The following is a 12,974-nucleotide window of genomic DNA, read 5'->3' as shown; positions in this document are numbered from 1 at the left end:
GGTTGGGGAGAGAAATTATAATACTTTAATCTGCTGTCTTTTGATGGGTTTTTTAGTTAGAATTTTTATGATGTAATGGTTTTTTATCTTGTTATGAGCTGCTTTGGCTGTCCTAGGCAGGAAGACAGCATAGAAGTTGTTACATAAATAAAAGTCCTTCAAAAATATCTTCTGGGATGTAAGATTTTCGGTGGAGTAGAAAATAAAAATAGTGTCCTGCTCTGATGCTTTGGCATTAAAACAGAGCTAATTGACACATCAATTCTCCCAGATCATTGTTCTGTGGTTAAGGGAACAGATGTGCACATTATTCTCCTCAACATACTTATAGAGGCAGTACATGAGTTGGACACCCATTAAGTGCCCGAGGAAACTTTCCCTTTCCTAAGGTTGGGGGGAAGATGGTCCACATTGATTCTGGTCAAGCTATACAATACCGTGTGTGTGTGGCGGGGGAAGGTGCATTCAAGCCCATTTTCTCTACTGTGGAACAATGATCCACTGACCAAGCAAGCATGTGAAGCAGCCCAGAAGCATGCAAGAAAAAGCCTTTTAAGGAGCTTTATGAACTAGACTGGACATTTCAATTGTGCCTCAAAAAATGCTCAAGGAGGGCCCCATGGCACAAGTTCCACCAAGGTATGCTGCAAAGGGTACTAGAAAGAGATCAGTTATCACAACAGAGATGAATGCATTATCAGAGACCAAGATGAGTCAGTGATAATATGGGCATGAAAAAAGCCCAATTCACAATGGATCTATAAAAGTGTGACTGACCTAGAAGGCAACAAATATGACCTGTACAGCTGTCTCATTTGACATCAATCCTGCTGCTTGTATGACTGAAAGCAAAGGACAAACCACAACAAAATCAGACAGTCTAAATATGCCTCAAATGATTTTGTCTTCCAACTTCTAGAACATCACCATGGCTATCACTGTTGTTAAATGGAGAATGATTTCTGCAATGCTTACTACCAGTTGTCACTGCAACTGGAGCCACAATACTTGTACTATGGAACAGCAGCTTTGACCATTATCCCCTGTTGAAAAAGAAGGCATACCAGTTCATAATAACTAGGACTGAGCATCTATTATTGTCAGCTAGAAAAGTCAATAATCATCACATTGATAAAAACTATGCACTTCAATAAACACACAAATAGTGCATGCATTTTCATGCTATGTTTCAGCATTGGTTCCTATAGTTTTCTACAGTTCAGAATGTCATACAAGCAGAGGCACTCTTACCCATGGACCTCTGGGCCAAAGTCCAGGGCCTCCACAGCTCCTGGGCCCCCACATCCTCTTTAGTCTGTCCTGAGTGGTGTGGTTGCCCAGCCGAGCATGATAATGCTTAATTTGCAGGGGATGGGGCCCTCCAAAGGCCTTTAGGTCCAGGCTCCAAGATTACCTAGGTGCACCTCTGCGTACAAGCAAATCAGGGCCTTCATTTACTGCTATTCCCAGCAGGTGCTGATTTGTACACAGCATCCTGTAGTTCTGTTACTTTTGTTTCATCGTATCTCTTTGAAACTTACAAAAAACAATCAAACTACTTATGTGTGTTTTTTAAGTTGTTGTTTTTTTTTAAGAACAAAGGAAGCAGACACACAATTAGCACCCAAAATATTAAACTTAAACACAGTCACTGAAAATACATACCCTTTTATGATCTTCAAGCTGCCTCTGTGGTAGGCTTTGATCAAGCTCCTGGCGAGTATGCAGAAATTCTGTTTTAAAGTCTGATACTAAAGAGACACTAAATAGATTTAGCATCAAGAACTAGGCTTGCTGTTAGAATGAGTTTCATGTGAAGATGAAATCAGTTGCTCTAATTAAACCATCTAATTAGAAGTGTTCGAACTTCATCTAGTTTTGATAGCACTGACATTTTTTGTCATTACACGACATGTATGTTTGCTCTGTGTGTGTGTGTGTGTGTGTGTGTGTGTGTGTGTGTGTGTGCTAGTTTTATACAAAGAACAAAAGCCAGCATCTACTTTCAAACTACCTAACAATACTAAGGAAACAGAAAAGCAAATTATCATTGCTTATATTCATGCACATATATTTTATAGACATACACGTGCAGGTATTTGGGGCATAACTACTCTGAGTCTTCTTTGAAAATGTGAAAAACAAAAGATTTGACAAGAAAAGGTTCATTTTTCCTACCGACTAAAGGTGTGTTGACTTACTTAAGTGGGCTTCCACCCACCAAAAAAACAACCACCACACACAGACAGACATTCAATCACCACAGCTACTTTCAAAACCACCAATATTTGTGTTTTACAAATATAGGTGAATGACACACCTCTACAGAGCATTCCGTTTCTGGTGGCTGTGGCAGCTATTTAAAAGCAAAATTCAAAGAGAAAAATATATTAGTCTTTTCTTTAACACTACATATGGGGATCAGGAACATTAGAAACAATGCTAATTTGACTGCAACACAACTTCCTGAATACTGAAAGCAATATTTCCAAAGATATCCTTGCTTATCCTTAGCTGGGGGTTGAAAGGCCTCCAAGGTCCCTTCCTACTCTAAAGTTCTGTGGTAACAATGAACAAAAATACCATTCAAGAGATGCACATTTGAAGGAATGCTGTGCCCCAAAATATATACTTAGTACATTCTATAAAATATGCACATCCATTATTAACAACACATGCAAAATTTACTTAAGTGTGCCACCCCAGTTGTGGAAGCATCAGCATTCCAAGGATTTAATGCTAAATATCTGATACCAGTTCAGATAGTTTTATGTTGTATTCTGTCTAGTAATATTCTGTGTTTTGTTGTTTGGAGGTTTGTTCCTGTGGGGATCCCGTAGAGAGTGTGGAGGTGGAGTCAAAAAGAAAAGGGAGGGGAAAGAGGAGGAGAACAATGGAATAGGCTCTGGAATAAAGTCTTAGTTAAATCCACATAAGACTGTTTTGTGCTTATGAGGGAAGCAGTTATAAAATCACCTCTAGTTAACTAACACCTCCAGTCCAAAATTGTTCTTCTCCAGGTTATAGGAATGAGGAAATGTTTAACCTGGACTAAGGGAAGATATCTGAAGGGCTGTCAAATATCTGAAGGGCTGTCACCTAGGGGGAGCAGCAGACTTGTTCTAGCGATGTGCACAAACCTGTTTGGAGGCCCTTTTAAGGGCCTTCGAACAGGTTCAAACACCAGCTGGTTCGACCGTTCGGCGATGGGGAGGTCTTTAAGGGTGGGGGAAGGTTCACTTACCCCTCCCCCTGCTTCCACCCGATGCCAGCGCTGGTGTCCAGTAAAATCTATCAGGGAGGCAACGTACTTCCGGTCACTTCCGGCCAAAGAGGAGAAGGAGCGGCAGGAATATATGTATAGATTTTACTGGACACCAGCACCAGCAGGGGGAAAGCGGGGGGGGAGGGCAAATGCACCCTCCCCCACCCATAAAGACCTCCCCCCCACCCCTTTGAGCCATCCCTGCTCAGTTCTGTGCACATCCCTAACTTGTTCTTGCTGCTCCTGAGGGTGGAACTAGAACCAATGGGTTGAAAGGGGGCAGATTCAGGCTATGCATTAGGAGACATTTCCCAACTCTAAAAACTGGTCAACCTTGCAGAGTGGTGGGCTCTCAATCAGGGATGCTGCCTGCAGCAGCTTCCTGTACCAAGCTGGGGGTTGGACTCAAAGGCCTCCAAGGTCCCTTCCTACTCTAAAGTTCTATGGTAACAATGAACAAAAAAACCATTCAAGAGATGCACATTTGAAGGAATGTTGTGCCCAAAAATGTATGCTTAGCCAATTCTCTCTTATTATACAACCATACTTTCACCTTTCACAATATGAAGAATACAGATTCCAACACTGTCTGCATTCACAGCATAACAGAATGTTTGTAGCATTAAAGAAGAAATTTCAAAGTATGACTAAGGAACATATTCAAGCAGGTTTTTAAGATGATTATATCAAAATCAGTTGTAAACATCCAACATAAACCAAGACTGCTCACACAGCAAAACATCTAAGTAACATGAAGCAGCTACACTTTGAATCATGCAACACAAACACACTAAGAATCAGACTATTATCTGTACTGAAAGCACGGACAACTGAAATTGGGGTTTTACCAAGCTACATATCATGAACTAAGGATGGCGTCATGTCCCGATTTAAAGACATAGAAATGGGTTGCAGACTGTTGTATTCATTGAAATATTGATGAATGTGGGGAATTTTCCCTTTTCACAATAGGAGTGCATTGGATTGGGATAGCAAAGCTGCATCTAATTGTTCATAGTTCAGTTCAAACTAATGACTGTATAAATTTTGTTTTTAAGTGAGTAAAGAGATGCAGCTCATTAAAATGCAGTCAGACACCTAGAGATGCTTTTCTCAAGAACACAGCATAGGCAATAGAATATTCCTGGGATTTTTATTTTTTTTAAAAAGAGGAGTCAAAAGTTTCATTGCCAAAACATGCAATCCTAGGTACCTTATACCTCTTGTTCTTTTGTTCTACTGGCTTGTGTTTTTTTTTTTAAACCAAGCTAAAGTTTCTTTGTTAACTATTCTCATCAAATATTTTGCAACATTTTTGCAAAGTAAAATTGTACAGGTTAACTAATCATATATGTGTAGAAGATAGGAATGTTGGTACTCACCGTGAAGGTTTCTTCTTCCTGGTGTAACGGAGGTCACCCATCATGGGTTATCCCCACCCACATGCTCCAGAAAACAGGATTGTATAAATGCGGAGAACCTTTAAGAAAGCCCTGTGGGCGGTATATAATGTGCACACACCTTAGAGAGAACACTGGTGTGGGGTTGATCTGAGACCGGTGTGTGTGTGTATACCCTCAACTCCTGCCTGTAGGGTTCCCAGTGGCATCTGATGGACCACTGTGTGAAACAGGTTGCTGGACTAGATGAGCCTTGGGCCTGATCCAGCAGGGCTGTTATGTTCTTAAAAGTATGGAGTATACTCCCTTTCACCTTTGGTTGGTGGGGACTGTCTCTATTGCCTCAATTTGAAATAAATGTTGAATGGCCTGTAGTTGGCCAATGTGTTTGAAATGATTGTGAGATCTCAGGGTGGTTAGGAATCCCCCCCCTGGATGATGGCAAAGTTCTATTTTGTAACCCTCTGAGACTAGAGAGAGAACTCATTGTTCTGAAGTTGAAGAACCCCAGGCATGCCATAAGTCCCTAATACGGCATCCCACCTTTAGTGGAGTTCAGCCAGGACTGCTGCATGGGCACCTTGGTCTGAGAAAGAAAACTAGATCTGGGCTGGGGTTGAAATTCTTGTCGACCCTGATTGTGACTGTCAATTTGCCCTGGAAGCCTCTCTGGGGTGGTCTGAATGCCTTGTAGCTGAACTTATGTGGGCTCTTCTTATCTTTCCTTTTAAAAGAAAAAGGGAGCTTTCTTCTTTCAATTAAAATGTCTTCAAGTGCCTCATCCCCCAAAAGCTTGGAGCCTAAGTAAGGCAAGTAGGTAAGGTTAGACTTTGAGGTGTTATCCACAAGCCAATGTTTAAGCCAGTTGTTCCTTCTGGCTATAATGTTGGAGTTTATAGCCCCAGCTGAAAAAAGTGAACACTATCTAGAAAAAAAGTGAACACTATCTAGAGCAGCATCGGCCATAAATGCTGCTGCTGCTCTTTGTAACCCTAGGAGTTTCCTCAGCAGATGCACAGGATCTGTTTAAGTGCTGGCCTCAGGAGCTCCGCAGTAGTCTGCAATGGCAGAGAGCGTGACAGCTTCAGGGAGGAGAATGAAGAGGCAATTGGGGAATGCTACCTCAAGGACAATAGGATCAGCAGTAGTGGGGAGCACAACTCTTCCAGGTGCGGATGCTTGCTTAGTTTGGAGCACCCGGAGTCCTCCTCCATGATCAAGTGCTTCTTTTCTTTTGTCAAGCGCTCCTTCTTGTGCTGTGTTTGCCGACGGACACCAGTGGCTAGAATTGCGCCCGGAGCCATAGCTACCACCCTTTGCAGTCTCAGCAGTAAGGGACTGGAGCAGCTTGAGTCTACTGGTGCTCGCAGAGCTCCCTCTAGTGGACGAAGATGCAGAAGCCTGCATACTGGGAGGCTTGAGTTTGGGCAGGAAGGGAACCCCTTGCCCTCTTTGCTCTACAGGCTAAAACCTTTGTGCTTCCTGCTCCACAGACATGAAAATGGAGAGGAAGAGGGTAGGAAGGAGAAGACAAAAAGGATTTATTTTTATTGAGAGAGAAAAATGGTCAGAGTTAGGAAAATAGAACAAACAAGTAGAGATGAGGAACAGAAAGGATAAGCAGCCCACAGAGCAAGGTATGCCCTATGAAGCCTAAGCACAAATAGGCTTTATCTGGAGTAAAGGAGGGAAATGAACTGGAGGGAACCGCTCACAGAGGTCACATAAAGGTTATCCTCGTTTACACAATCCTGCCTTCTGGAGCATGTGGGTGGGGATAACCCACGATGAGTGACGGCTTACACCAGCAAAGAATGTTAAATCAAATAACATGGCATCAAAAATCTTACGTATACTAAAAATGGTCCAGTTTAGCATTTAATATTAAAGGAGAGAGTATGAGGAAGAACCCTGTTTGTTCTCCCACATTTTAATTTGTACAGACATCAAGAACACTCATACATTACTCAAGGAAAGTAATAATCTAGTAAATGTAGTAACTAGAGCAATTTGCAACAGCTGCTGAAGTTTAAACTAGTCTATTCAGGTCAAAAGTCAGTTTAACTTGTTTGCTCTGACAGCATCATCACATGCTCAGCAAAAACAAGAAAGCTCTCTTAGTATGCAGTAACACTACTCCTCCATTACAGTGTTACAGGATTGTATTTTAAATGTTCTCCCATCCATGTGGAACCTGTGCATGCATAACCTACTCCCACATGGTTAGGACGAGTTTATAGAACACCTCACAGATACTTGATTTAGGCTTTTCTGTCTATCTGAAAAGATGCTATTAAGTGACTAGACCCAGAATGGAGAACATGTAAAGTTGGACTATGGTTTAGGATTTCCTTCTTTCAGGAATCCAAGAACAATTGAACAATTGATGTCATATCATACGAACATTACATTCATTTTACATGATCAAATGTGATGTAGACAGAAAAATGGCAGACCCTCACACACCTCCACAATCAAAACAGAATATGCGAACAAGCGAAAATAATTTTCATCCAATTTGGTTCTGTGCTGCTAATAGTTAATGAAGATTAGAACCCCCTCTTCACCCAGAGGAATGTAAGCATCTGCTTACTTTTAAAAAATCACTCAAACACCAGAGAGGTTAAATTAGTGATAACTAATCAGTTATAAATGTTCTTGTGAATGTTATTTAAAATTTTAATGACCAAAGTGAAGACTAAATTGGAACTATTTAGGTCATCACAACATCCCTGAACACATGCAGAATGGCATACAGGCTTTAAGTCTGTTTAATGCACCAAAACAGAAAAATCAGAGGGAAGATTGCACATGATGAAACAACAACAACCCCTGAAAAAGGTTCCCCTTTCATTTAGGTAGACTGTATATTTCTACACAAGACTTCCACCAGATAACTCCAGTCTTCTTTCTCTGATGTTTTGACTGGGCTCACCTGCCTGGCAGTCATACCCTCTGGCTTGGTAACCTCTCCCACCAACATCAATCATGTGGGTAATGGTTGTGGTTATTTAATACTGAGGAAGACACCTCCTGTACATGTCTAATGGCTCTCTCTCTCTCTCTCTCTCTCTCTCTCTCTCTCTCTCTCTCACACACACACACACACACACAGAAAAGTTTCTTTAATAAAAATATGATGTCATTAACTAGGTAGACAGCCACACTATTAATTTTTATCCTGCCTTTCCTCCAAGAAGCTCAGGGCAGTCTACATGGCATCCATTCAAGTTATCTTCACAATAAGCCTGTGACATAGGTTCAGATAAGCGACCACAACTGGTGCAGTAAGGCATGTTTGAGTAAGAATCTGAATGTTTTTTCTTCCAGAGTCTATTCCACCACTCTAACCATTACACGGCATGGTCCATCTCACTGAAAATCAGTTCCATCGCTATTAAGGTCTAGCTGGCTCAGAGGGCATTGTATTGCTTAGAGAGCGGTCTTATAATTCTCATGTTTTTATATCCTAAAATCTATATACACAAATAAGGAAGCATCTGCCTTAGTTGCATATGCGCATATTCATTCTGAAAGCCCTGAATCATCAATATGATTAACAAATTAGCTGAATATATGAAGGTATCAGAACCAGGTCAGACCACTGGTTCATCTATGTCAGTACTGCCTGCACTGACTAGCAGCTGCTCTCCAGGGCTTCAAGCCCTACCCAGACATGTCAGGGATTGAATCTGGGACCTAATCCATGTGAAGCATGTGTTTTGCATCTAGTTAAATAACAGAAGTTTTAAATTATGGTTTTAAATACGATTTTATTTAATCTGTGTTTCTAGTGCAAGCAAGAACGCAATGACAGCATCAAAGAGTATATAATCCTGGACTAGGATCTGTGGAAGTTAGTTAGATGCAATGTAACCAGCATACCAACATTTTTTTCCTAGCATGGCTACTCACCATTCGGCAGCTGGACAACAAATTCAACAGGTGACACTTTCCTCATAACGCAAATATAGCAATAGAAAGGATATATCTGTTGAATTTCTAGTAGTTACACAGCTGCTAAAGATAAACAGCCCTGTCATAAAAAGAGACTGTAGCTATGAACCACAATGTTAGTGAACAGAGTGATATCATTTATTCTACAGCATTTTTATTAAATTAGCACACCAGGTTCAAATGTCTCGAACAAAATCCTGTTGAACCTCAGTTCTTCAAAATTCATCATACATACCAATTCAAACAAACTGTGGGAACCTTTAGATCTGTACACCAAGTTTCTCCACAGGTTTTTATGTAGAGAGCAGGACTCAAATTTGGAAGAGAAAATGAAAGAATGAAATATTCATCCATTATTGGAGAGCATACATGTGTAAACTATAGCTCTGGAAGCTGTGGATACTCAAAGCTGCTTTAAAAACACAACAGACATTTTTGAAAAAGTATGCTAAATCTCAGTTTCATTATAGCTCTATCTTTCTCGTTCAAGAAACACGTTAAGACAACACTGGTTTTTTTAAGCTTTGTCTTGGCTCAAAAGGTTCGAAATAATCACAAGTTGACTTCATTACTCTTCAATTTAGGCGACCTTTTTTTCAAATGGGAACAGTACATTCTCAAGGTGACATAATCTGAACACCACACCTGCAGCTATTCTCATGCCTACCTGTGGGTAATGCCAGCTTCCTTAAAGCACTATTAGTCAGCATTAATTACCTGCACAAACCCATACATATTAAATGCTTAAGATGATAAATCAGGAAAAACAACAGGAAGCATTAAAATCAGTAAAAGAAGAATAATATATTTATTTTTATATTTTATACTGCTTGGTATGCACATCTCTAGGCAGTGAATTTAAAAACACAAAACAAAACCCAGAGCAGCCTAAAAACCCTAGCATCACAAAACCAAATCCAGAGCAGCCTAAGAACCCTAGCATCTCACAGCAAGGATCACTCCATCAAGATAATTATAGGTATCTAGCAAAACCTTTTGATATGCTGGTATAAGGAACAGCAAATCTCTCCAGGAAGGACATCCTACAGCATCTGTCCATCTGTGTCACACACACACACACACACACACACACACACACACACACACACACACCCCTACTCCATTAATTCCAAGACCCACACTTCCCTTCACTGTCCCAGACACTCCACTACTTCTCTCAGTTTCTGCTTAGTATTTTCACTAAATGAGAAAACAATGGATTGTATACTAAGCACTCCTAGCATAAGCAGTTCCACTCATGAATGGGGCAGAAGCAATTCCCTCCCCCCCCCTTTCCCAACCTCTCTATCCTGTTACAGTCCTCTGTGCTATATGCCATCCTCATCAAGAGCTGTCTCTCCCAACCCTCAAGAACACATTCTCAAGGTGCACAAGTGGCAACAGAGGGAAGGAGAGATTGACAAAGGTTACTCCTTCCTCTTGTGTAAGCAGAATTTCTCCCATTCATGCTAAGAGCATTTATGATTAAATCCAAAGAATATAACACTAGATTATAGTAAATCTAATAACTATAACTCTGTGATTGGTGAGAATTCTGGCAAAATCCTGTCATACAATTTTCCTGCTTGAAGGAGCTTTCGACGAGAGGACAAAAAAGGTACATGACCCTGGATCCTGGAACTGCCCCCTCCCAAGGGGGACAGTTTAGGAGGGATAAGACAGGTTAGGAAGCGCCTACAATGACACAGACCCTGGGCAACTCCACACCATTGGGACTCACAGCAGGAAAACCTGGGGAACAGGAGCAGGCATCTTCAACACAACCAGAGAACACAGTCCTGCCTTCACTATCTGACTTGAAAGAGGTTCCCCCTTAAGGAACTGCTGGTCCTGGTAGAGGCCCCTTCACCCACACCACTTTAAGAAACAGTCTTCTGTAGAGAAGTGGTAGGATCAATTCACCCTGTCAGGGCAGCAGCCAAAAAAACTGATGGTCTTCTCCAAAAAGCTGCTGAAGCAATATCTCTTTTATGCTGTTGGACCCAGCTTTTCTAATTCCTGCTTGGAGCAGAGCTGGCTAAAATACTGACTCTCCCTTTGAAGCAGTCTGAGTTTGGTGTCCATCTTCGATCCCTGACTTGGTGAAGATCCCAGCTTGGCCTAGAACAGGATAAAATGGGAACCAGCAGAGATGTATTTCTTGCGACTAGTATAAATTTGTCCTGAGGATTATATGTTCAAGAGATAAATCAAGTCCTCTCCTGATTCAAAGTATTGCCTTCCATCTAGATGGCAGAGCTCCTCAGTGTTTGAATGACATCTGTTAGGATATTCACAACCAACACAAAAAGCTTTGGTTCCTTTAGTCACTGAAATTCGGTTATGTAAATGACTACATCCCTACAAGATTCTTCCCAAGTTGTCTTAGTGCAGATTAAAATAAACAATCCTTATAAATAGGAATTAGTACAAATGAAGGCTGACTTTACATATATATATAGACTTTTGTTAATGGGTTGATAATTTTAGGGTTGGTTTTTTCACATTGTTGTAAGCATCTTCAAATTATTGAGCTAAGGAGAGGAAGGATATAAATTTTTAACACAAAAACATTATCACAAGTTGGCTTGCAGATAGGTTTGTCTTTGAACCTTCTTACAGTCCAAGTAAAAACTCTAGTCAATCATAAGTGACATTCCAAGCAGAGCAACTATCTATATCTACACAAGGCCCTAATCCTGACATGTTACGTGTAGCACTAGCTGTGCTTATTAACTTCAGTATATAGCAGGCCTGCTCAACTGGTCTTGTGGTAGAGAGCTCGTTTCGTGGTAGCAAGCATGACTTGTCCCCTTAGTTAAGCAGGGTCTGCCCTGGTTGCATATGAAAGGGAAACTAAAAGTGTGAGCACTGTAAAATATTCCCCTTAGGGGATTGAGCCACTCTGGGAAGAGCATCTAGGTTCTAAATTCCTTCCCTGGCATCTCCAAGATAGGGCTGAGGGAGATTCCTGCCTGTAAACTTGGAGAAGCCACTGCCAGTCCGTGTAGACAATACTGAGCAAGATGGACCAGTGGTCTGACTCTGTGTATGGCAGCTTCCTATTTTCCTAACTTTGGCCCCCCCAGCTGTTTTTGGACTACAACTCATGGCATCAGCTACAAAACAGGCAGAAATTCATGGAGATGCAAGGACAGGGGAAGTTTGATTTGCTGAATTTATGCCTAACATGCAGCAGCTAAAGGCAAAGGAGTCTAGTTAGAATAGACTCAAAAAAGCTTTGCTACCTACCCAAGCAGTCTGCCACCACATTCAGAACTAATTTGCTTATATTTTAAACTTGGAAATATTATCTGAGGATCTTTCTGGCCTCCACCCATCCCATTAAGTATTGATACTTTTCTCACAAGCCCTTTAAGGATATTGACCCAACTCTTTGTACAAGAACAAAATCCTTTGGATAGGGTAGGATATAAAACTGGATGTGTATACACACAGAAACTCATTCCTCAGTGTGTGTATACAGAACCACTACAGTTTTGGGCACAGTTCCCTATATGCTTCCTTGAAGTGGCGTTAGCATTGCAGAAATAAGAAAAAGAAAAGAAAAACATTTCAACCACCACACAGACATAGTACCTGCCAGCACAGTCTGGTATACTGACAGCCAGAGTCTGGACTGAACTAACAGTAAACAGCTCCACCACATTTTATTGGCAATTACTGCTGAAGGTCACACATCAGCAGCGAGCCTAAATTCCAGGAAAAAAAAAAAGCTGCCTCTTATGTAACTGCTGCTTGAATGTTGGCAGCTGCCCAACACAGCAGTTCACTGCAATGTAGGAGGGAGTGAAGAGAGAGAGAAAAGGTAAGTAGGACATCTCTCGCTTCCATTCAGCATCATCAGGGCTCCCCCTTCAGGCTAAGATGAATATCGGTTCTTTCCGTGCTGTCTCTCACTTCAAAATTCTATTCCTTCCTTCCGTTTCATAGCTTTTAATTCAGGCCATTAATATTTTCAATTACTCTTAAATGTATGTTTAATCAGGAATTGGAACTATTTTACCTCCAGTTCTCCTTTAGGAATTGCATGTCACAAAAATCAATATATGAGGCAAGGTACTGGTCTACAGAGTTATGAGAAATACAAAATCGAAACATTAGCCCAATTTACACATGGTGCTGGTACAATCTGAAACTTTTGGTGGTGTTTATGTATGGGAGGATATAACAAGAAGTTACTTCATAGTCCTCCACTCACTCAGTATGGTTGAAGAATCACTCAGTTCCAAGAAATCACCATAAGAGTGCGTTCATTAGGGTAAATTTTAGCCAAGGTTTTCTATTTTCATCATTTTTTTCCTCAACAAGACTATCTAATTAGTCGCCAG

At 41.0% G+C, this 12,974-nt stretch overlaps 1 protein-coding gene across 13 annotated transcripts in view; it reads right to left on the bottom strand.

Moving 5' to 3' along the window:
* The window catches only part of ITPR1 (inositol 1,4,5-trisphosphate receptor type 1), a 323,955-nt gene that overhangs the window by 92,285 nt on the left and 218,696 nt on the right, over window positions 1–12,974 (bottom strand). For 9 of the 13 annotated variants that reach the window (XM_053296706.1, XM_053296711.1, XM_053296716.1 and 6 more), the window contains 2 exons: window positions 2,321–2,356; window positions 1,666–1,713 (listed from right to left, as the gene is read on the bottom strand). The exons of 3 other annotated variants lie outside the window; for them this stretch is intronic. In XM_053296706.1, coding sequence (XP_053152681.1) covers window positions 1,666–1,713; window positions 2,321–2,356 — 84 coding nt within the window. The remainder of the gene's footprint in view (window positions 1–1,665; window positions 1,714–2,320; window positions 2,357–12,974) is intronic. One more of the 13 variants, XM_053296710.1, reaches the window with a different exon arrangement.

The sequence above is a fragment of the Hemicordylus capensis genome, chromosome 2 (genome assembly GCF_027244095.1).
Source record: "Hemicordylus capensis ecotype Gifberg chromosome 2, rHemCap1.1.pri, whole genome shotgun sequence".
Classification (NCBI taxonomy): domain Eukaryota; kingdom Metazoa; phylum Chordata; class Lepidosauria; order Squamata; family Cordylidae; genus Hemicordylus; species Hemicordylus capensis.
The sequence above is the reverse complement of the archived record's forward strand: the minus strand, read 5'-3'. Positions and strand labels throughout refer to the sequence as shown.